Source organism: Barbus barbus, assembly GCF_936440315.1.
Source record: "Barbus barbus genome assembly, chromosome: 29".
In the NCBI taxonomy this organism is placed as follows: Eukaryota; Metazoa; Chordata; class Actinopteri; order Cypriniformes; family Cyprinidae; genus Barbus; species Barbus barbus.
This window is the reverse complement of record NC_136757.1, coordinates 17,944,435-17,966,783: the sequence shown is the minus strand read 5'-3', so window position 1 is coordinate 17,966,783 and position 22,349 is coordinate 17,944,435. Positions and strand designations below refer to the sequence as shown.

Sequence of the window (22,349 nt, the reverse complement as noted above, 5' to 3'; positions counted from 1 at the left end):
ACCATGTTGCCACTGGTTTTTATTGTCCAGTTTTTTTTTTTTTTGGCAAAATTGTTTTGAGGATGTGTTGACTCTTAAAATGAGGTATTAGACACTTTGACTTTGTTATTAAGGAAATTTTCCACCTTCGTTGTAATAATTAGACATTTAGAGTAAGGCTGCACAATTTGGGGAAAAAGTAATTGAGAATTATATTGAAATGAATGTTTTGTAATTTACCATGATTTGTATACATATGCTCAATGTCTGAACATGATGTTCTGATATTTCACCAATTTGCTACCAGTTACTGTCCTGAGGAAGTTATCAGATATTCAAATCTGACAAAAACATTTCCCACCCACATTTCACAACAAATGAAGGTTGTCCTAAACGGTAGAAGAAGAAAAAAGACTTCATTGTCTTTAAATTAAATTAAATTAAATTGTTTTTATTTACATTTTGGCGCGAAATATGATACTGACATTTATCACAAATATGAGCTTCGTGAGGTTCAGTTTCTGCATGGTTTTATGAGGATTTTCCTGGTACATTGACAAAACACGTTCCTGATGCCACTGCCACACCCTGTGCTACACATTCAAATGAATATCAATACATGCAGCTGTAAACAAACAGTTACTTCAGACAATAGTGACTATAAAGTGACAACATTTTAGCTATTCTGCACTTCTTATTTTATGTTTCTGAGCTGATTAGTCTAGTAAATACATTTTGACAACTTGTGAATGTGTGCGAAACGTGACTTTACTTTCACTGCAGCGCCTAAAATCGACTCGCTGACAAATAAAGTGTGCATTCCGGAAGGACCTCATAAATAAAAATCTATTTTGTCTATCAGTTAAGATAAGATAGTAACATAAGTCGAACATATTATCAACAACTAATTACATCACCCTTTTTATTATTACACTAAACCGGTCAGAACGCGTCACTTTTGTTCCAGTATTTTAGGCTGCAGCGCATTTGGCTGTCCGCAGTCAACACCATATAAGTTAAATACCCCAAAAACTCAAGTTTTTATAATTGAACCCTATGGTCACATCTTGTACATACATGCATGTCTCTAGGAACAAAAAGTACGCTAAGCATATTCAGTCACGTAGCACATGCAGGCAGTTGCCAGGTCGTCTGACCAATCATAAGGCATGCAATATTGCAAAATTATTTTCAGGGAAACGTATTGGTTGGACTGGCATGTAAACACGTTTTCCTCCTAAACCAAACCCCTAGATAAGCGACGCAGTAGAATCCACGTCTTATTGGTTTAACGAACTGTCAATCATAACAAGTCTGGCATTTGATTGGTTATTACGACAGCTTGCGCCCGACCAACAGCGCCCTCAACGAAGCTGTATCAGTTCCCACAGAAGCGATGTTACTGAACACGCGGGGCAAGCACGAATGAAAGAAGTAAACTTTGTTATTATAGACTAGACATGGCTTGCAAAAAAATAGGCAGTTTAAGTAACGCAATGTGGCAAAGAAGCTCCACTTGCAGAGTTTCGCTGTGCGCAGGATTGAATATTCCTGCTTTTGCCTGTGGAAGCTTCGCCTCGGCTGGTGCAACAATGAACGGACAGAACTGCTGCAAAGATGGACACGACTGTGGCCCGACGAGAAATTTAGCAGCTAGTCATAGCCCTGTTGCAGCTACAGTCACATCGCAAAGACACCTGATCGTGGGCAAAAATAGAGGCGATGAATCTTTTACCAAATCTGGCAGGGCTTTCTCATCCACGGCCCCGCAGATCAACAATAAAACGCACTTGTGGGCGAGATACAATGAGATGAAACGGCTCGTGCACGGTATGTTGATTTAATTTGAGTTTTCAAATGTGATTTTTTTTTTTTTTTTGTAATCTCTGCACTCATGGCAAAACTTATTTGTCCACTTTTCCTCCGTTCCGAGGAGGCGCTGGCCTCTGGACATTTTGTAAACAACTGCCAGCTGCCATTCACAAATCCAGTGCATGATCGACATTTTATGTTCATAACTATTTCAAGTGTAAGAGACATGGTTTTCATGCACAGAAGAAGCAGTATTTAAGACACATCATGCTTTTAAATTTGTAATAATAAACTTCAAATCTCCCTTTGCCGCCCCACAGGTTTGATTCCTCCTGGGGTGTGCAATCTTTTGAACCCTTCCACCATCTATGCCAACAATGAGGTGAATCTGGAAGAGGTGGACATCTACGGCTTTGACTATGATTACACGCTCGCGCTCTATTCCAGCGCGCTGGACGAGATGATATACAACAAGGCGCGAGAGTTTCTCGTCCAGCACTACAAGGTCCGAGAAAAATATTTAGCTATAAAGTTAATTACTTATTTGCATATTTCATTGTTATTTAACCAAATAATTATAATTACCAAGCGTTAGTATGAAGTAAAACGCATAAGCAATAAACACTTATGGTGCATTCACACAGAACGCGCTTTGGCGATTAAAAAACGCGCGAGGCGGGACTGTGGAATGGGAAAAAAAACGTTAGGACACGTTTATTTTAAAGTTGAACTTTTATCCATACACGTTTTCATCGGGCGCACGCGCCTGGCCCAAGGTTAACCTCCGGCCTGTGTTTGTTTATCGGTCTGTGGTGCGTTCCCCAAAAGCATCGTTAGCTTACTATGCTCTTTACGGAAAGCGCGCATGCGCAGTAACGTTTGTTTATGATGTTGACGATGAGACCGCCTATAGCACGACGATTTTAGAACGCTGCAAAAAAACAAACGCAACAACAGACAGCGTTTTTGTTTAAAAATGCAAGACACAATTTTTTTTTTTTTTTAAGTCAGCTTCTTTTAATTTTAGTGCCACGTTTTTAGAACGCTGTGAAAGACCCGAGCAATGGCCAAACTGGTTTGTCTCGCATATGTTTACATAGAACAATTATGGAAATCAGTGCAGTGGAGTGCAAAAAGCTTTCTGTGTGAACGCCCCATTAGAAAGTCTTAAGAGGCCATATAAAGAATGCGTTTTTGCTTTTAAAAATCAGAGACGAAAAGCACTGGAATAGGAAAAAATAAAAACACAAGGTCTTGAGACCTTTTCACTTTGTAAGTTTTTTTTTAACACATTTTTTTAGCGCTGTTATGCTTCAGTCGCTGCAAAAGACGCGAGCGCAAGTCTAGACATGTCCATCTAGCTCATATTAGCATAGAAAACAGTGGAAAAGCAGTGCCGTGTAACACAAAAATCTGTTTTGTGTGAACGGCCCCTAATGCAACAAATGTTTCCTGGGCTTTTAACTCAAGTCCTCCGATTATATGTAGGTCTGTTTTGCTTAATTGTTCTAAAGATGGTGACCTGCCTGAGGGATCATGTGGAGTCAAGGTGTGGGGAGTTAAAGGTTGGCATGTTTGAGGTAACTTAGCTTTTGTTTCTTTCACTAGTATCCCGAGGGAATCAGTAAGTACGACTACATTCCCAACTTTGCAACTCGGGGACTTCACTATGACATCCAAAAGGTGCGTTTAACCTTCTTTGTTTGAGTTTTTGCAGAATTGTTTAATTGTAGCTGTGCAATAATTAATAATTTTTTTAATTATTATTTCAATGCCACAGGGACTACTGATGAAAATTGATGCCTTCCATTATATCCAGTTGGGCACTGTTTATAGGTAAATTGACCCTCATTTGATCAATTTAATCAGTGTGTTTGTGTGGAGAACTGCGTGTTATGTAATTCTCAGGCTTGCTTTATTGTATTCGCAGGGGTCTGAAGCCTGTCCCTGATGATGAGGTCATGAAACTTTATGGAGGTTCTAATCATGTTCCCCTCCACCAAGTCAGTGGATTTTACGGCAAGGTGATTTTTCCACATTGCATTTTCATTTCATCAAATTACATTTCAAGTTTACATTCGAGAGAGCAGATGTTTACATGGTTTTATTGGCCTCATCACTAAGAGGTCAGTGAGGCTAAAGAGGTGCCACCCTGTCAGGATCTGAGATCTGCTATTGTGTGTCCAGTCACCATGAGTAAGTGGCTGTGCGCTGTATATCTACAACAAAAACATTACAGTCCTTTTCATTATCAGATGGCTATAAGGCACGTTCTTCTCTGCAGGATTTCCACGGTCAAGGGAAACTAATGTACCAGGGATTTATAAAATGGTGTTTTGCATACTGGGAAAAAGTCAAAGATGTTTAATGAGGATTTTTCTTATGCTCTGTTGCTAAATGTTTCATTAGCTAAATATTGCTTTTGAATGCAGTAAAACTTGCTTGCCTAGTATTGTCTGACTTGTGAATAACATTATTTTTTGTCAAACGTTTAAAGTGGTTTGCAAACCTGTATGAATGATTTGTTAGAGCAGTGGTTCTGATGAGGTTACAGAAAGTAGTGAAAATATAAATAATAAAATTCAAGCTTTGTTGGGAAAAAAGGTACATCCACAACTGTCCTGTTAAATTGTGGTGGTGCGGCGCAGTGGATAAGACACATGCCTTTGGTGTGAGAGACCCGGGTTCGAATCCACTGTGAGACACCAATGTGTCCCTGAGCAAGACACTTAACCCCTAGTTGCTCCAGAGGCGTGCGACCTCTGACATGTATAGCAATTGTAAGTCGCTTTGGATAAAAGCGTCAGCTAAATGAATAAATGTAATGTAAAATGTAAATTGTACACTCTTGTTCAAAGCCATGCAGTTTATGGTAGTAACAATATTACTTTTTTTTTTTTTTTTTTTTTAAATGATGTTTGATTTTTTTTTAAGGACATATATGGCTACTTTTTTACAAAACATTTTTAGCACTCTGTTTTCTATTTAATGTCCAATTTAAAATCAGTTGAGAACCACTGCATTGAAGATTCGTTCTGAATTAATTTTTTTTATCACAAATGACTGATATTGTCATGTACATAGCTCTGGAAATGTTTGTTAAATGCTGGTTAACGGTTTCTTGTTTTAGTGAGGTTTTGCACTAAAATGGGCATTAAAATATGACCTGCAATTTCCTCGCAGTAGACCAACAAAATTTTCCAACTTGTCTTAGAGAAGGCATGTAATTTACATATAAAGAAGCTTTACCTATTCATTACTGTTGTAAAAATACATATGACTCATGCATTTTATTATTATTTGTTCCAGGGTCCCAAAATGAAGCAGTTTATGGATGTGTTCTCTATCCCTGAGATGACTCTCTTGGCAGCTGCGAACGATTACTTCATCTCAAATGACATAGAGTACGACCCAGTGCATCTCTACAAAGATGTCTCCGTAAGTATGAAGTCAAGATGCCCTTCGTGAATCCTGATCAAACCACTTGTCTTCCTGACGATTAGGGGCATTTGCACAATAAAGCCAGTCTGTTTTTACAGACTGTGGGAATGGTTTACAAACTGCTTTTGTAATTTAAAACCGTGAGCGCTGTTTCTTGTCTGTCGTTTTGTAAACTTTGTTGTCAAGCTGAGCGGATTCTTTCTTCTGCCTGCGGTTAAGTGCAGCTGACTGATTTGTTTTCATTCAGCCCAGATCACGGTGGTCCTGAATTGGATTACAGTGCGACTTTTTTTCATGCTGTTTTGGGTCAATTTACTTGCAGAATGTAGTCTTGTCTTTCACTTCTGCTTTTTAGCCCCAGTCTTCTTTACTCCTCCTTATTTGATCTTTTGCTGACTAATAGAAAATAAAATTCTTAGCTGAGCAATAAATGGCTAAAATCTCAAATTTGTCAGAGCTCCAAAGTGTGTCAACAAGAATGAAATGAATTCTTCTGCAGTATGTGGGTTTGCCTCATTAACACATTCACTAGAGTGCTTGTCTGGAAGTAGAGCGTCATCTGAGCTTGTTTATCTTTCAAGCGCAGCTTTTTGAACTGACTTCTGTCCGCGCTGGTAGAACAGATTGTACTGTACTCGCAGTGTGACGTATAGATACATAAGATGCCATAGGGAACCGGAAACCTGGCAGCGAATCGAAGTAAAGTTTGTGAAAGATGTGTTTTAAAATTTTTGCAAACAAAGGGGAAAAAAGGAAATAAAAAAAGAGAATGGAAATTGTTTGCCTTGAGCGCTGGTTCATGAAAACGCCTGCTGGAGTTAAACTCTTATAGTTTGAGAAATATGAGCGCTGAATTGATGGACAAAATCTGTATTTTCAGGATGCAATTGGAATGGTGCATATCAAGGGTTACATGTACAAATGGATCATGCAAGATCTTGGTGAGTATGAACAAATATTACTGTGTGCATTACCCAAACATGTGGCACAAAAATGGCTTAAAATCTTAGTTACAGTAAGATTTGCACTGAGCCAAGTAAAGATCATGTAATAGAAACCTGAAACTAATGACAACCAGGCTTGAAGTTGGCTCTCCTGACCCAGTCTGTGCAGTGTATATGGGTGGAGAGCAGTCTTTTGTTTTCATAGCAGACTGTTGCATAATTGGACCTCTCTGGAGAACGAGATTTGAAGCAGTTCTGTTGGGCTAGCCCAATCTAATCTTTGGTTTTAATGTTTGTTGTATCCCTGCGGACAAGCAGGGAACCTGTAAATCCTTATCACAGGTTTTCCATTGCAGTATAAACACTTTTTAGGCAAACAGGAAAGACTCTGTATTACATTCAAAGTCTGCAAAAATGACTGATTTGGTTTTAGTCAGAATAGAATAGACTTGGTTTTAAAATGCCGTCTTTTTTCTGCCTTTTGTGACCCCTTTTCCTTCCTTATTTGGTCCCCAGATAAATACATTCTCAGAGGAGACGAGACATACGCTGTGTTGCACCGACTGGCCTGTCATGGGAAGAAGCTTTTTCTTATTACTAACAGCCCCTTCAGCTTTGTGTGAGTTTCTTTTCTGTTGTATCATATTCAGCAGAGTAATTCATAAAGGACCTCAGCGTGAAACTCAGAATTTCTCCATATAAATTGTTAAATTTACTATTTAAAACAATGACGATTTATTTTAAACCCCTAATTCTTTTTTGTCCAAAATCGTTTTCTGACATAGTCGTAAATTTAAACATTAGCTTTTATATTTATAATTTTTTTTCACTGTTATGATTGTGTAATTGTGGGATTTTTTTCAGTGATAAAGGCATGAAGTACATGGTTGGAAAGGAGTGGAGGGACTTCTTTGACGTTGTCATTGTTCAAGCTGACAAGCCTCATTTTTTTAATGACTGTGTAAAGTAAGTCTGCTTTGTGAATGGAAAATATCTCATTTACAGTCATTTGAGATTTCTGCTTTAAAATGTTTCATTGTGCACTTTAAAAGAGGTGATTCATAATATAGGCTACATTTATTTGATTTAAAAAAACAGTACAACTGTAATGTAAAATATTAAGTTTTGTTATAATACATTTTTAAATTAAATTTATTTCTGTGATGTAAAGCTGGATTTTCAGCAGCCATTACGCCAGTCTTCAGTGTCACATGATCCATGATTATGCTGATTTTGTTGTCAAGAAGCATTTATTATTATTATCAGTGTTGAAAACCGAAATTTATTGTGGAAATGGTGAAAAAGTGTCAGTATACTTTGATTAATGGAAAGTTCAAAACAAAAGCAGCATTTGTTTGAAAGACAAGTCTTTTATGACATTATAAATATCTTTTGATTGACTTTAATGGATAATAAACGGTAATGTACTGATTCCTAATAAACTTAAATTTTCTCCTGCATGACTGTTTTTAGTTTTATACTGAGTTACTACCTTGCAGTGATTTAAAGCATCTGTATCTCTTAATTTTCCAGACCATTTAGACGTTTGGACAGCAATGGAGACTTACAGTGGGATAGAATCAAGAGTTTGGATAAGGGACAGATCTATAAACAGGTAACACGGATTTGTTTTGTCCTGCATCATGTCTGTTTATTCTGGTAAGGTGATTATGAGCAATACAGGCAGATGAGAAGCTTTTAGTTGGGACATCATTTATGCTGACTCATCTCTGAGTCTGGATTAAGTGAGAGAATACAAATACATCTGGTGAAATTTATTTTCAGAATTACTGGGACATTTATATGTCCTCAACTTGCAAAAACATGTTATTTTAAAGTTTACATGGTTAAAATGTTCCTGTCTCTGTGAGAATAAACCCAAACCTTTCACGCTCAGCATTGAGTGTCTGTTAATTGTAGAATGATTTAGCCACTTAATTTGGCTCTTTCATTTGGAGAAAGTAGAAAAGAAGGTGGCAAGGTCAACTTCAGACTGAATGGAAAATCAATTTAACACAGTTTAGTGGTGTCAGGCACGTAGAAACAGACTTTGCTGACCAGAACAGAGGCTTGGCCTGACAACACGCCTGCCCTCGGGCAAAAAAGTTAAAGCAGCATACGAAAACCATCCTAAATTGGGAAAGACTTACGGGAAAGTTCCTTGGCAGGAAACTTGGAGCAAACCGTTCCTACCATACAAAACCAATGAAAGGTCTGTTGACTTGTTGCTTCCAGAAACCTGAATGAGTACTGGGGGGAAAAACTGCACTGAGTTGTAGTTTCAAGCTCAAAACCTTGAAATCAATCGCAATATTAGCAACTGGCTTATAAAATTGCCTTTTGTTTTGTTTTGCTTTGTTTCAGGGAAACCTTGTGGATTTTCTTAAGCTAACAGGATGGCGAGGATCCAAGGTTTTCTATTTTGGAGATCATCTCTACAGTGACTTGGCAGTGAGTCATCCTCATGCTTTGTGTTTTGTTCATTTGTTGTGCATATGTCTCTTCCTTTTCCTTTTGTTTTTACTCTTTCAGCTCAGTGACTCCAACAACAGTGGAAGTAAATCTCAGCCTATAGTTTCCAGAGTCAACAGTAACAATAATTGTTAAAAGTTTCTTGAAGTGGCTTCTAGTCTAAACATCCTGTGTCCTGGGAATTTAGGACCTGATGCTGCGTCATGGGTGGAGGACGGGAGCGATCGTGCCTGAACTTGAGGTGGAGACGAAGGTGGTTAACACAGAGCAGTACGCTCAAAGTCTCACGTGGTTGCAGGCGCTCACCGGACTGCTGGAGCGCACGCAGGTACACAGTGTGGCTTTGAACTTCACCAACACTCTTCCTGTTTAGAATAGAACAATATTTATCCTGATGAGTGTCTACTTTTTTTTTTTTTTTTTTTTTTTTTTTAATTCAATTTCATGTTAAAGTAAAAAAAGTCATTTTAAGTATTCAGACTTTTTTTGTGTTCTTAACTTTAAAAAATGTATCTCTATAAGCGAGTTTCTAGAGTACAAATGAGCGCAAAATAGACACGTCTGCATTACATGTGCTTCTACAGTATATGGTTGCATAGGAATGACCTGATAGGTTTGGCAGCGGTCCATTCACTTTACATTGATCTGAATTGACTGTTCTGAGTGTTCGTATCTAAAGTTGGATCTCTATGTAAGAAAGTTTGGTGTGATTGGTTTTTCTGTTTACATAATCCAGAAAGCATTTGACCCCATATTCTGTCAAGGTTTTGGGTGAAAATTGTTTTAAATAGCGCTACAGTAAAATATCAGGTACTGAAAATGCTATGGAATCTTTTGGGAATAAAATGTTGCAGATTTGATGCTCACCAAGGCTGCCTTTTTTTATTTAAAAAAAAAGAATACTGAAAAATGATATATTGTGAAATTTTATAATTTCAGACTGTTTTCTGTTTGAATGTAATTTAAAATATGATTTATTCCTGTGAACGTAAAGCTGAATTTTCAATTAATGTTTATGCTTGTACTTTAATATGCTAATTTAGTGCATAGGAAACTATTCTTATCAATGTTTAAAATAATTGTGCTGCTTAATATTTTTGTGGAAATGTGATTAGTTTTAATAAAAAAGTCTTTGTCTTTTGTATCACCTTTTAAGGTCATCTTCCAAAAATTTTCCCTGTTGATTTGCAGAAGAAAAACAAGCATTTTCTTTAGACAAGTGACTGATTTACGTTTTGGGTTTCAGATGCATCGGGATCCTGAGTCCAAGAAGGTTCTGCAGGAGTGGCTGAAAGAGAGGGAGGAGCTACGGTGAGTAAAGCAAGACAAAAAGACAAGTTCTTGAACTCACTTGATGAACAGATCAAGGACTATAGCCATTGTAACACGTCTCCCAATTGCCTTTTACAGGGCAGTCACCAAGAACCTCTTCAACTCTCACTTTGGCAGCATATTCCGTACCTGCCACAACCCCACCTACTTTTCCCGCCGCCTGTGCCGTTTTTCAGATCTCTACATGGCCTCTATCAGCTGCCTGCTGAAATACGACCTCTCATACACCTTTTACCCTCGCCGAACGCCCCTGCAGCACGAAGCCCCCCTCTGGATGGACCAGCTCTGCACTGGCTGCATGAAGACACCCTTCTTAGAGGAGATGGCCCATATTCGTTAAAACCGGCAAAGGTTTAATGTGCGAATATGAACTGAAAAGTTACATCAGGGGGGTGTGTTTGTGTCTCTCTAGCGTTAGAGACGTGGCACTTTTTGCATGAATGCCACATACAACAGGGCCACCTGCTGGATGTTTGTCACCATGCATCTCGATGTTCTCAAGCCTTGGACAGTTAAAGACTGGCTTGTTGATGAACTTATCCTTATGTTCTTATCTCTAACCTTTTTACATTTTGATGCTATTGCATTACGTCTTACTAAACCTAGTTCGATGTTAAGTGGTTTACAGTCCTCTTTTTTTTTTTTTTTAGTATATTAAACCTGTATGTCATGAGTTATGTAGTTGCAACAGGGTTTGTATTAACAGGTTCATGTTTGTATTAACATGAATCATGATAGCAGGAGGAATGAAACTATACTTGGGGCACCCAGACTCTTTTTACTCTGATAGGCTAAAGTATTAAGCCGCTGGCCAAAAATGCACAATGTGAGTTACAAATACAGTAGGTCTGATTAAAAGTACGATTAGGTCAAATAGCTTCTTAGATTTGGTGTTCTAATGTTACTTACCTTCTCCTCACTACAGTAATGATGTAGCTAAGCCTCAAAAAAGTTTAAACATGAGCAAGTAATACCATTCTCCACAACTTATTTAGTAGAGAAATAAATTTTTTAATTGACCGCTGTATTTACATACATGGAAGCTCCTGGAGGGCCAAACCAAATGCTGTTGTTATTTTTGACCTTGAAAGTCTTCACTGTTTGTGGCTTTAGACTAAGCTTCTGTACAATCAGAGCATTGTTTGCTTGCAGTTAAATCTGTGAATAGCTATGCTGCTAAATTCAGTTTTCCAGGAACAAGAAAGATGTCATCTTTTGTATGTACTTGCTCTACAATTTATAAAATCAAATAAAAGGCTTTGTATTAATATGTCATGCTGGTTGTAATAACTTTAAGGAATGAAACGCATAACCCACATCTTTTAAAAGTTGCCAAATAAAAAAAAAGTGAATTATTACTACAATAATGATTTTCTATTTAAATATTGTTTTAGAACGTAATTTATTCCTGTGATAGAAAAAAGCCATTACTCCGGTCTTCAGTGTCACATGACCTTTCAGAAATCATTCTAAAAGATATAATATTATCAAAGATACAAACTGATTATTTTTGAGGAAACCTTGATACACTGCCATTCAGGCGTTTGGGAATTTTTAACAAATTGATACTTCTATTCAGCAAAGGCAGAAATTGATCAGAATTGATAGTAAAAAGCTTTAGAATGTTACAAAAAATATATATTTTAAACGCTTTTTTTCCACCAAAGAATCTTTAAAAAAAAAAAAAGTGTCCGTATAATCACAAAATCATCACGAGCTGTCGAGTAACTCTTGAGATCCGAAGAAGCTGATATATAAACAAGAAATGTGTTTCGTGTAATTATCTGGCCTAAAACTGCCGCCCGTGAGCAGCTGCCAAGTAGCTCGCCGTGATCGTATAGTGGTTAGTACTCTGCGTTGTGGCCGCAGCAACCCCGGTTCGAATCCGGGTCACGGCAAAAGCATGAGGCAAAGCTAAAGGTTTTGTTTGTGCTATGCATGATAAAGCGTCTACCACTACTTAATGATGTACTTCATACACAAACAGCTTTTTGTAGATATATTTGCTTATAAAATACTTGAGAACATTTTATTTATTATCATATAGCTTAATGTCATCGGTGAATGTAAGGTTAAAATCCATTTAAATAATTGCTAAATGTCTGCATCTGTCTGACCGTAAATCGTCGCTGAATATTTTGTTTTCTTTTTTGTTGTACATGCATCATGCATTCCCCAATGAATCCAATGATGTAATGCCAAAGTGGCGTCATATCCTGTTGCTGTTAGCTCACGTAGCAAACGCAATCCCTTCTTACTTATGTCATGATTATTTATCTAAATAGACGAAGCTCTGGTTCCGCGAGTCAATCATACCCGAACTGTCGTAAAATACATTCAAACTTTCCCATTTTTACACACGAAAGCCTTTTGCTGTCTTGATCCGGGGCTTTTATTTTGAAACGTGTCAGCAGGATATTGGTTGTTTTTAGTCTCTTGTTAACGGTGTTTTCATTGAACCTGCCTAGCAGTGAGAGAGGGGTAACTGGTAACCGCATCCATTGTTATTGTACTTTTATTTATTTTTTTACTGGATGACGACAACGCATCTCTGAACGGGACCCCCTAAGCGGACTACCCACCATGTCGACTGAGGAGGAGAGGGGGGTAGTTCGTGTCAAAGTCAAGGTGAGAAATTGTGGGGACCGAGCGGCAGGTACAGACCCTATACACACACACACACACACACACACACACGTTGGTTTTTGTGATTTATGGGGACTCTCCATAGGCGTAATGGCTTTTATACTGAACAAACTGTGTGTGCTATTGCCCTACACCAACCCTACACCTAAACTTAGCCCTCACAGGAGACTTTGTGCATTTTTAGATTAAAAAAAAAAAAAAACACCATTTAGTATGTTTTTTAAGCCTTTTGAATTACGGGGACATAGGCAGTGTCCTCATAAACCACCTTCATATTGTAATACCTCTGTCATACCCATGTCACTATACAAATTTGTGTCCTCATAAACCACATAAACATACATCCACACACACACACACACACACCCACACACAGACAGACAGAGAGACACAGAGACACACACACATCAGCAGTCCACGTAGTCCAGCCAGGCCAGGAGACAGTGTCTGCGTCTGTCGAGGAGCTTCTTTAATCAGCCCATCATCGCTTGACTTCGCTGGCATCTTTGTTGTTTACAAATCGTGATCGCATCTTAATCATTCGTTTACTGAGCATGCGTGCATTCTTTAAGGGTGTGTAATGATCGTATTGCTTTAATCTTTAAGTGACACACTTTTTGTAGAAATATGTTCATTTGTCGTTCTATTTAATTTGTTTTAGTTATGTTTTGTTGTTCGTGTCATATAGTTGTTTGACATACACGTCAATCATATGCAGTTACGTCGTTATCATTCTGTGTTATAGTAATAATGTTTATGTTTGTATATTTATTTGTGAAGCCACGAAGAGAAGAACTTGCACAAATATATACTGCTGACCTGATAGTTAGTCATGTTTGCTCGCAAGTGTCACATGATCAATCTGCCATGAATTCCTTTGCTTGTTTTTCAGTCATTTCTCAGGTCTGCTGTAATGAATACGAAAAGCAGTGTTTCCGCATTTTGAAAGCCATGTAGGTATTGTTTCAGATGCAGGCCTAAGTGAACAGCCATGAATGATTAAATAGCACTTGACATGTTGGCCCATTTTAAAACAGCAACTCTGTTTCTTTAAGAAGTCTCTTTAGATGAGAATGTAGGTCACTGAATTGTAGTTAAATCACAGTGAACTTTTGATTAATCACTGGCATGACACTAATTCTTGTGATATGGGATAAAAATGATCTGCTATTTTAATGGCAAGATTTCACAATCACTGTGGTGCCTGCAAATCTGTTTGAAACCACCCTGTAGCATCAATTCATTAGTTCATGGAAGTGAATTACTAGATTTGTCATGATTTATGCCACGTAACTTCTGTTTCTCACAGTGTTGATCCTTAATGATACGGTGTTATTGTTAACTAAAACTATGCATTTTCAATAACTAAAACAAAGGTAATATAACACAAAATATAAATATTAGATGAAAAAAACTTGTTTAAGTTGAAGTACTAAAATTACTAAAACTGAAAGAAGCGTACATTAAGGCTAAATAGAACTATATACAAACTAATAAAAATGACAAACAAAACTTACAAATTTACTAAAATTAAAATAAAAGAATAAAAGTATTTGAAATATTAATAAATGCTATGATAGTAAATAAGAAATACGGAAATAACAAGTAAACCACATTTTGGCAAAGGAGAAAAAGAAGATGCACCTACACATGACTGAATATTTTGGAACATTTTGATACAATTTGAATTATTCCTTGAATAAGTTTCATATCTTGATTTGTCCCAGCACTCAAGAGTCCGTATCAAATGGCAACTGTCACAAATTGTGGAATAATAAAAGAATTTAGGTTCAGTGTGAACCTTGACAGATGTGCTGCAATATGGTCTGCTTGGGACAAATGACCTTGTAGTGCTGTGTTTTGCAGGAGTTTGGGCACGTGTTAGTAAAGTTCAAAGCAATCTGTAAAGCCAGAATCAGTTTCCCATGGTTGGTTGCAACATTGACAGAGACTCAACAGGCAGTCAATCCACCTGAATAAATAATATGTCACCTGATTATGTGATTTGCATTTCAGAGGATAGAGTGATTAGCCTTTCAGGACCTTGAGATAATTAGATAATTACAAAGTAGGGTTATGTAAAAGGGGCAGTGTTACCCATATTCTTTGTTTTTCTAAAATTGTTCCTTGAAAATCTGTCTGTTTGCAGAAGTGTGAAGGGGCGTTACCGGTAGAGTTCCGCTCCTTTGCTGTTGATCCTCAAATAACCTCACTGGAGGTGTTGCAGCATATCCTGATACGAGCATTTGAGCTGAATGGGTAAGTCTGAAATTGCTAAATATATTTGTTTTGTGCTTATTCTCATTTAGATCTGTTTAAAAAGAAATACAGTGGTAATCCAATTTTTATGATTGTTTAATAGCAATTATAGGTTGATGAACTGCAGCAAACATGGTTGCTGTCTTTTTTCTTTGGTTCCCTGTAGGAAACGCAACTTTGGGATAAGTTACCTGTCCTGTGACCGCGGAGGTGTGGAGGTCTACGTGTCTCTGCTGTCCGACTGGGATTTAGATGCAGCATTTGTCAGTGCAGCAAAGCCTTTCCTCCAGCTCAAGATGGACATCAAACCATCAGAGGACAGTGAGTGAACTCCATATCCTTCTATTTGGAGAGGATTAAATGTCTGTCAAGCTCAGTAGATTCTGAAAATCTTCGACTGCTCTACCTCCCTTATGATTTCTCCAGTTTAGCCATTCACCCACAAATCAATAATCGATCAATCAATAAATAAAAAACTGTGTAATTAATTAAGTTGTTTTTTGGTAGTTGCTGTTCATTTCAAATGATTGTGTATTTTCCACTGTTTTTTGTTTTGTAGAGTCTACATATTGTATTTATTGGTTACAAAAATTATTTTAACTTTCTGTATTTACTTGTAAATAAAACTACTCCAGTCTCAAATGCTTTTTAAAAATATATATTTTCATTATATTTCGCACCATATTCTTCCTAAGGTCCTGTTTTGGAGGATTGGGACATAATCAGCCCTAAGGATGTGATTGGCTCAGACCAGTTGCAGGGAGAGAAGAGGTCGTTGGCTTCTGCCGCACTTCCTTTCACACAAACGCTGCTGTCCCAGGTTACTCATGATGTTCTTCACCCTATCTGCCAGCTGTTTTACCAGCTAGTGTCTGCTGCAGTCAGTCTACTCACAGTCTACTGCCTTGATACTGTAATTGATGGCAATTACACCCAAACAGTTAAAGTCATTAGATATTTCAGGAGTCCTTGAAGGCCACTTTTGCTCTTGTAAGAAGCAGCTTTGTGCCGCTTTTGTGCTTACAAACGGATATATTAATTTGAGGATAGAGGGAATATTTTCTGCATCTCACTGATAGCTAATTAATCTTGGGCCAGATATCTTGTGATAGGAATGTTTCTTTCCGCCTGTCTTCCACCTAATACCACAGATTTTTGCTAAAAGGCTATATAAATTGTGAAACATTTTTATGTCTATTTCTCACTTACCTCTCACTTACATTTAGGTGGGTCGAACTCTGTCACGTGTGCAGCAGGCCTTGAGTTGGTCCTATGGGGAGGAGGTGAAACCATTCAAGCCTCCCTTAAGTGATACTGAGTTCCACAGTTACCTGAACAGCCAAGGTCAACTGACCCGACCAGAGGAACTTAGACTTCGTATATATCATGGTGGAGTTGAGCCATCCTTACGTAAGGTAACCAGACTGACTTGGCATTTTTTCAAGCGGTCAAGAACTGCCTTTGTTTTTTACTTTTTACTGTTCTCAGAGGTGCACATAATGTTATCAAGATTTTTTTTTACCTCAAAAATATCATAATTTAGAAGTAATAGGTTATTTTCTGTCCTGTTTTGACCCCCCTCATCAACACTCTGTTGAATAGTCGTCGCAGATAGTAGACTCGGAAGTAAAAGCCCACTGGTACAATTGGCTGTATGATTAAACAGTTGTGTATGATTAACAGCGTACATCCTTTATAGATTATTAGTAGGGATGCATGATATTATTGGACTGATATCAGAATCAGCCGATAATGGCATTAAATGTAAATATCAGCATCGGCCCAATATGAAAAATGATGCCGATATGTCTTGCAGATAAGAGGAATATGTTAAATCACATGTGCTCAGGGTGTGCTAGTGATTAGATCACGTCAGCAGTGTGGCTCATTCTTGAAGCAAAGTTTTGTCTGAATGATGATTAGATTCACTGTTTTGGATAGCTGCATTTAATCTGTGAAAGCACGTACAGAATGACGCATTCGGTGTGTGACAGACTAGAGCAGGGGTAGGCAACGTCGGGTCCTGGAGTGCCACTGTCCTGTAGATTTTAGCTCCAACCCTAATCAAACACACCTGAACAAGCGAATCAAGGTCTTCAGAATTACTAGGGCTACAGGCAGGTGAGTTTTTTTCAGGGTTGGACCTAAACTCTGCAGGACAGCGGCACTCCAGGACCCGACGTTGCCTACCCCTGGACTAGAGTAAACCGTAATTGCACGTGCAGTGACAGCAGCGGCAGCCTCCCCAGGGTCCTAATGCCCATTCGGTAAGGAGTAGGGTGCGCTGTTGGCCTACTTCTAAAAGTAAAATAGCCTACACAAATAACATTTAGACTGTTTCTGATTAAATAAAGCAGTAATTGATGTCATAAAATAATGAGTATGAAAAAAAAATCACAAACATGACGCTTGTAAATTAAATAATTTTATATATACTGATTTATTCATTATTGTGTAATATGTTTTATTTTTTAAACAAATCATAGCCTCTAAAAGATTTTCAGAATTTTTACAACTCTTTAGACCATCTACAAATGTTATATATATATATATATATATATATATATATATATATATATATAGTTTCTTTATATTTATTTTCAAAGCTTCAATGTACTTTCAAAAAACCTTCATTTATTGTTTATTTAATTCTAACAAATAAGTTCTTGTTAAAAACTAACCAAAATTAAAAATATTTTGCTTATAATTTCTGCACAGGAGATTGTTCTTTCCAAACAAAAGGAAATATATCGGTCTCGACATCGGTCAAAATGAGCTGAAAAATATTGGCATATCGGATATCGACAAAAATCCAATATCGGGCATCCCTAATTATTAGATATCCTTTTAGATTAAAAACGCATAAATACTCAGCACATATAAAACGATCTGTAATAACAGACAAAGCTAGAGTGACCATGTTACACTTGTGTGTTTTGCGACATTACTGTCCGATCTAATGTAGTCGGCACATCATCGTCTTTCAATATTTCTGAAAATCCTGTGCCTTGTTTGTAAACGAATCCACATAAAGTGGCACATTCCACAACTTATTGTTTTGGTAGATTGGATTCAGTATAAGCTCTTTTTAGACTAATGAGTAATAAGTTTTTATAGTGCAATGACCTCTCATTTGTCAAAAGATCAAGGGAATTTTGATTTCTCAGTTTATGACCCCTTTAACTAATCTACCACTAGAAGATATCATTATATTACTTTCTGTAATGAAATTTTGTTTTACCTCTGAATACAAATTATTATAGTTAATGATTGTTTGTTTGTTTGTTTTGTTTTTTTTATTATTTATTTAATGAAAAGCTAATAAAACACTTAATTAGCTCAATCATTTATATTCAGGGCTGGAAAAATATTTTATATAATTTGTTACCATAAATTACATTATGAATTATTTTATATCATATATGCATAAAATAATAAAGTGCACATTTTAAAAAGCTTTATAAAGAGTGATGTGGCAGACTCCTCTTTTTAGCTGAATTTTTCTCTTCCATCTCTGTATTTTTGTGACAGGTTGTTTGGCGATACCTCCTTAATGTGTACCCAGATGGTCTGACAGGTCAAGAGCGAATGGACTACATGAAGAGGAAGACAAGAGAGTACGACGAGCTGAAGAGTGAATGGACAGAACGAGTCAGTGCAGAGGACCTGGAGTTCATCAGGGGAAATGTTCTGAAAGATGTTCTTCGAACAGACCGAGCACATCCTTACTACGCAGGCTCAGAGGACAGCCCCCATCTCACCGCCTTGACAGACCTCCTCACCACCTTTGCTATTACACACCCACAGGTAAACACAGTAATACCCTTCAATAACACTAGGTTGTGCCTTTACCTGTGTGGGAAATAAATGTTCCTCTTTTGGTTTCACAGGTGTCTTATTGCCAAGGCATGAGCGACATAGCCTCGCCAATCCTCGCTGTCATGGACAACGAAGCTCATGCCTTTATCTGCTTCTGTGGCATTATGAAACGTCTTGAGGGCAACTTCCGCCCTGACGGACAACTTATGTCCATTAAGTTCCAGCATCTCAAGTTGCTTCTGCAGTATTCAGACCCTGAGTTTTATGCCTACCTAGTCTCAAAAGGTGCAGACGATCTGTTTTTCTGTTATCGCTGGCTGCTTTTGGAACTGAAGCGTGAATTCGCTTTTGATGATGCCCTGAGAATGCTGGAGGTCACCTGGAGCTCCTTGCCGCCTGATCCACCTGAGACAGAGGTGGAGCTTCTGGGGCCAGCGCTTGAGGCAGATCAGTCCAATGGCTCGCAGAATCTCCATCAGAATGTGGACGTGGAGGAGATGGAAGAGAAGCAGATGGAAAGGCAGAGGAGACGTCACATGCTAAGACCGTCCCGAGAGGAGGCAGATGGGGGGCGTAACTTCATCGTAGAGGAGGAGAAGGGGCCTCGGAAGGAAGGTGAAGGAGAGTACGGTGTAGATAACATGGTCAAGAATGGTGTCAAAGCTCCAGCTCCCTCATTTGAGAAGCAGGCAAGTTTTGGGGAATTCAAGTACTATAGTGGCCGAAACGAGGACAGCTTTGAGATGAATGAAAACGATTGCTCTGATCCTACGTTATCTCCAGTACAGTTTCAGTCTGCACACTCCACGTTGCCATTCTCGGCCCGTCAGTCCACAGAGGAAATTGAGGATGACCCTGGAGAGCAGGAACCTCTTATCGGTAATCATACACCGTCTTCTCCAGGGCAAAGAGACTCTCCCAATGGTCAAGCATCTTCCCCAGCATCATCTCTTCCTTCTGGTCTAACAAATTGGAAGAGTAGCTCAAATCATTCACCGGAAGCATCTAATTCTCCATCCAGCTGGAGAACAGCGTCTCCTGATGCCCTTTCAAAATGCACATCCTCTTCCTCTAGTGGAGACAAAGCAGTGTCTCCTGATAAACCTCCTGGGGGATTCACGTCCTCACAAGGTGTAATGAATGAAACTGGGGCTCAATCCCCATCAGTGGTCCCAGGGAAATCTTTACTGGCGTCTCCATCGCAGGGTTACAATCATTCGCTTCTGTCTTCGCCTGTTTTAAACTTTGGTAAATCGCCGGCTTTGCCCAAAGCATTCTCCAGCAATCTTCCCTCGCCATGCAGACCCACCGGGTCTGGCGTAACCTCTCCAAACACAAACAAACCAGAAGGAGGCGGAATTAAACCCTGCTCGCTTCCTCCTCCTCAAGAGTTTGGGAAAGGGAATCCCTTCATGCTTTTCCTTTGCCTGTCTATCCTCCTGGAACATCGTGACCACATTGTTAAAAACAGCCTGGATTACAATGAGCTGGCCATGCATTTTGACCGCCTGGTTCGTCGCCACAACCTTGGGCGTATTCTGCAGCGAGCTAAAGCCCTCTTTGCAGACTACCTGCAGAGTGAGGTATGGGACTCGGAGGAAGGGGATGAAGTTAGCTTGGACTCCCCAACCACAGCGGCAACATCTCCCCAAACACCCACAACTAGACCTCCTTTCCTCAATGTACAGCCCTCTCAGGGTACCTTACCGAATTCAACCTATAATCTGGCCAATACCATTCCCTCTCCAACAACTCCTGTTGCCTTCTCTCCATCTGATTCCTGATTTTGTGCAGTAGTAGATTATCTCCAGAAACCAGCTCCGGACCACAAACGGACCCAGAAGCAAGTTTTACTGTACCTTGCCGAGTCACAGCATACCTTTGTGCTTTACACATGTTTAATCAGACTTGTATTGTTTTATGTTAACAACCAAAGCTTAGTGATTCTCATGTCTCTTTTTCCCTGTCCAGCAAGTCAAGCCCCTTTCATTGTACTGTATCTTTTTTTAATTGCACTTTATTGATTGTCCTTTGAAAGGGCAGGCCAGTTTGTGTCTCGTTTCACTTTGTAAATAACACTTTCAAAAGACACATTATGGACACGTAAAACCCGTTATAGTAACCTAACTTACGTAAAACAAAGCAACAATATTATACTGTTACTTATTTCTCTGTGTGCAATCTTTATTTTGGCAAAAAGGGTGTCATCAGCATCATCTGAGGTTATCGTGGCTCTGTTGTTGTAGGGAGGAGAATGTTTACTCAAGTAAAGCTTTTGAGACGCTCTCTGAAATGTATTCATGAATTTGTTTGACATTGCCAGCAGCAAAGGTGTATTTGTTATACCGATACTTGTCATTTGTGCTTTATGAGAACCTTAAGCCTTGACTTTTGTTTGTACGAAACATTTGACCAGAGATGAAGGTGCTGATGCATTATCCAGTATCCCATCAATGTGAAACCACACATCTTGAATTGATCTCTGAAATCTTCTCTAGTGCACAACAGCTATTTGACCTGTCAGCTGTAGCTCTACATGCAGTGGAAGTTTTGGTAAAGCAGCACTCAACATGGAGAATGGCTGGTAATTTGGTTTCACTTATCCTCGCCTTTGTTGGAGAAGTGCCTCGTTTCACTGAATTAGGCATTTTTGTCTTTCTTCTGTATGTAAATATAATTTCATTGCTTTCATCCTTCATCCACCAAAGGTTTGTCTGTTCATTCGTTGCCATGACTCTGTCATCAAGAGGCAACAATCAAGGATCCCTGCTGTAAAAAAAAAAAAAAAAAATCAGTGTTACAAAAGTGTTTAATGCCTTTAGCAGAATGCATTTCATTGGAGACCTTAGACTCATTCTTTATGTCTTAATACCAAGTGTTCTTTTCTCTTTTTTGTAAGTGCTAAAATTATAAACCTGCACATGGACTAAAAAATGATTTTCCTGGAAAGTGGAATAGTGATGAGTTCTGCGTATACTTGTATGTTTGTTTCTCTGATTTTGGTTGGGTTCTGTATGATAGTATTTTACTCATACCCATGGAGAGACTTGCTAGATTGAATGCTTGCAATACTCCTATTTGTACAATAAATTCACTGAATATTAATTGATCAGTGACCTTTCTTTCGACACAAAAAGAGTTAATGCAATCCCTGCTGGAATTGCAACTTAATCTGTTTGATTTTTGTTTTTTGGGAACATAGTAGCTGGTTTCTAGCTGTTCTAAGGTGGTAGATCATCTCATCAGGTGGTAATCAGTATGGCCACTGACTAATGACCAGTTACCATGGTTCAATGTGGAAGTGATTGCCAAGAGAAAGCTTTCTTGTTTAAAATTGTTTTAGTTATTAATTTATGTTTGTTGCTTCTTTTTGTAACACTATAGGCCGTTTGAGCTTTTTGTTGTTGATAGAAATGTGTAGATTTCCAAAATATTTAGCTTGAAATGGTAAGTCTTGGAAGCATTGTTGGTTTGATGAAATAACTTATTTCATGTGTCTTTGGCTATTGGATAACTGTAAAAGCAGTATTCTTGGCACACAGCTTTTATGTCATTTTATTGTTTTGTTTTGCATGTTTTACACTGTTTCAGTGTTTCTAATGTAATTGTGTGTCCTAAGCATATTTTATTAGAAGTGTGATTTCC

The 22,349-nt window shown here is 38.3% G+C and overlaps 2 protein-coding genes across 4 annotated transcripts; both read left to right on the top strand.

Moving 5' to 3' along the window:
- The first annotated feature begins 1,339 nt into the window (after window positions 1-1,339).
- LOC306849786 (5'-nucleotidase domain-containing protein 2-like) lies at window positions 1,340-11,255 on the top strand. Of its 2 annotated transcripts, none has more exons than XM_079385095.1 (14): window positions 1,340-1,809; window positions 2,112-2,296; window positions 3,400-3,474; window positions 3,572-3,627; window positions 3,722-3,815; window positions 5,101-5,229; window positions 6,113-6,173; window positions 6,693-6,795; window positions 7,041-7,142; window positions 7,710-7,791; window positions 8,541-8,627; window positions 8,836-8,976; window positions 9,895-9,959; window positions 10,059-11,255. In XM_079385095.1, exons 1-14 carry the CDS (start codon window positions 1,440-1,442, stop codon window positions 10,318-10,320), a joined length of 1,812 nt encoding a protein of 603 aa, XP_079241221.1. In that variant the 5' UTR covers window positions 1,340-1,439; the 3' UTR covers window positions 10,321-11,255. The 2 variants fall into 2 exon arrangements, with proteins under 2 accessions (XP_079241221.1, XP_079241222.1); XM_079385096.1 differs by having other exon boundaries at window positions 1,360-1,809; window positions 2,112-2,173.
- A 1,124-nt stretch (window positions 11,256-12,379) lies between these two features.
- On the top strand, window positions 12,380-21,811 carry tbc1d25 (TBC1 domain family, member 25). 2 transcript variants are annotated; one of them, XM_079383855.1, is made up of 8 exons: window positions 12,380-12,608; window positions 13,519-13,579; window positions 14,776-14,885; window positions 15,052-15,206; window positions 15,581-15,705; window positions 16,112-16,300; window positions 18,417-18,692; window positions 18,776-21,811. In XM_079383855.1, exons 4-8 carry the CDS (start codon window positions 15,182-15,184, stop codon window positions 20,486-20,488), a joined length of 2,328 nt encoding a protein of 775 aa, XP_079239981.1. In that variant the 5' UTR covers window positions 12,380-12,608; window positions 13,519-13,579; window positions 14,776-14,885; window positions 15,052-15,181; the 3' UTR covers window positions 20,489-21,811. The 2 variants fall into 2 exon arrangements, with proteins under 2 accessions (XP_079239981.1, XP_079239980.1); XM_079383854.1 differs by lacking the exon at window positions 13,519-13,579 and having other exon boundaries at window positions 12,428-12,608.
- The last annotated feature ends 538 nt before the right edge of the window (window positions 21,812-22,349 follow it).

Excerpts from the sequence above, each read along its gene's own strand:
- LOC306849786 (XM_079385095.1), top strand. The coding sequence starts at position 1,440 with ATGGCTTGCAAAAAAATAGGCAGTTTAAGTAACGCAATGTGGCAAAGA. Across the intron at positions 3,475-3,571 it reads TTCACTATGACATCCAAAAG|GGACTACTGATGAAAATTGA; the intron begins GTGCGTTTAACC and ends TCAATGCCACAG. Across the intron at positions 8,628-8,835 it reads ATCTCTACAGTGACTTGGCA|GACCTGATGCTGCGTCATGG; the intron begins GTGAGTCATCCT and ends CTGGGAATTTAG.
- tbc1d25 (XM_079383854.1), top strand. The coding sequence starts at position 12,564 with ATGTCGACTGAGGAGGAGAGGGGGGTAGTTCGTGTCAAAGTCAAG. Across the intron at positions 12,609-14,775 it reads TAGTTCGTGTCAAAGTCAAG|AAGTGTGAAGGGGCGTTACC; the intron begins GTGAGAAATTGT and ends GTCTGTTTGCAG. Across the intron at positions 15,706-16,111 it reads CACAAACGCTGCTGTCCCAG|GTGGGTCGAACTCTGTCACG; the intron begins GTTACTCATGAT and ends ACTTACATTTAG.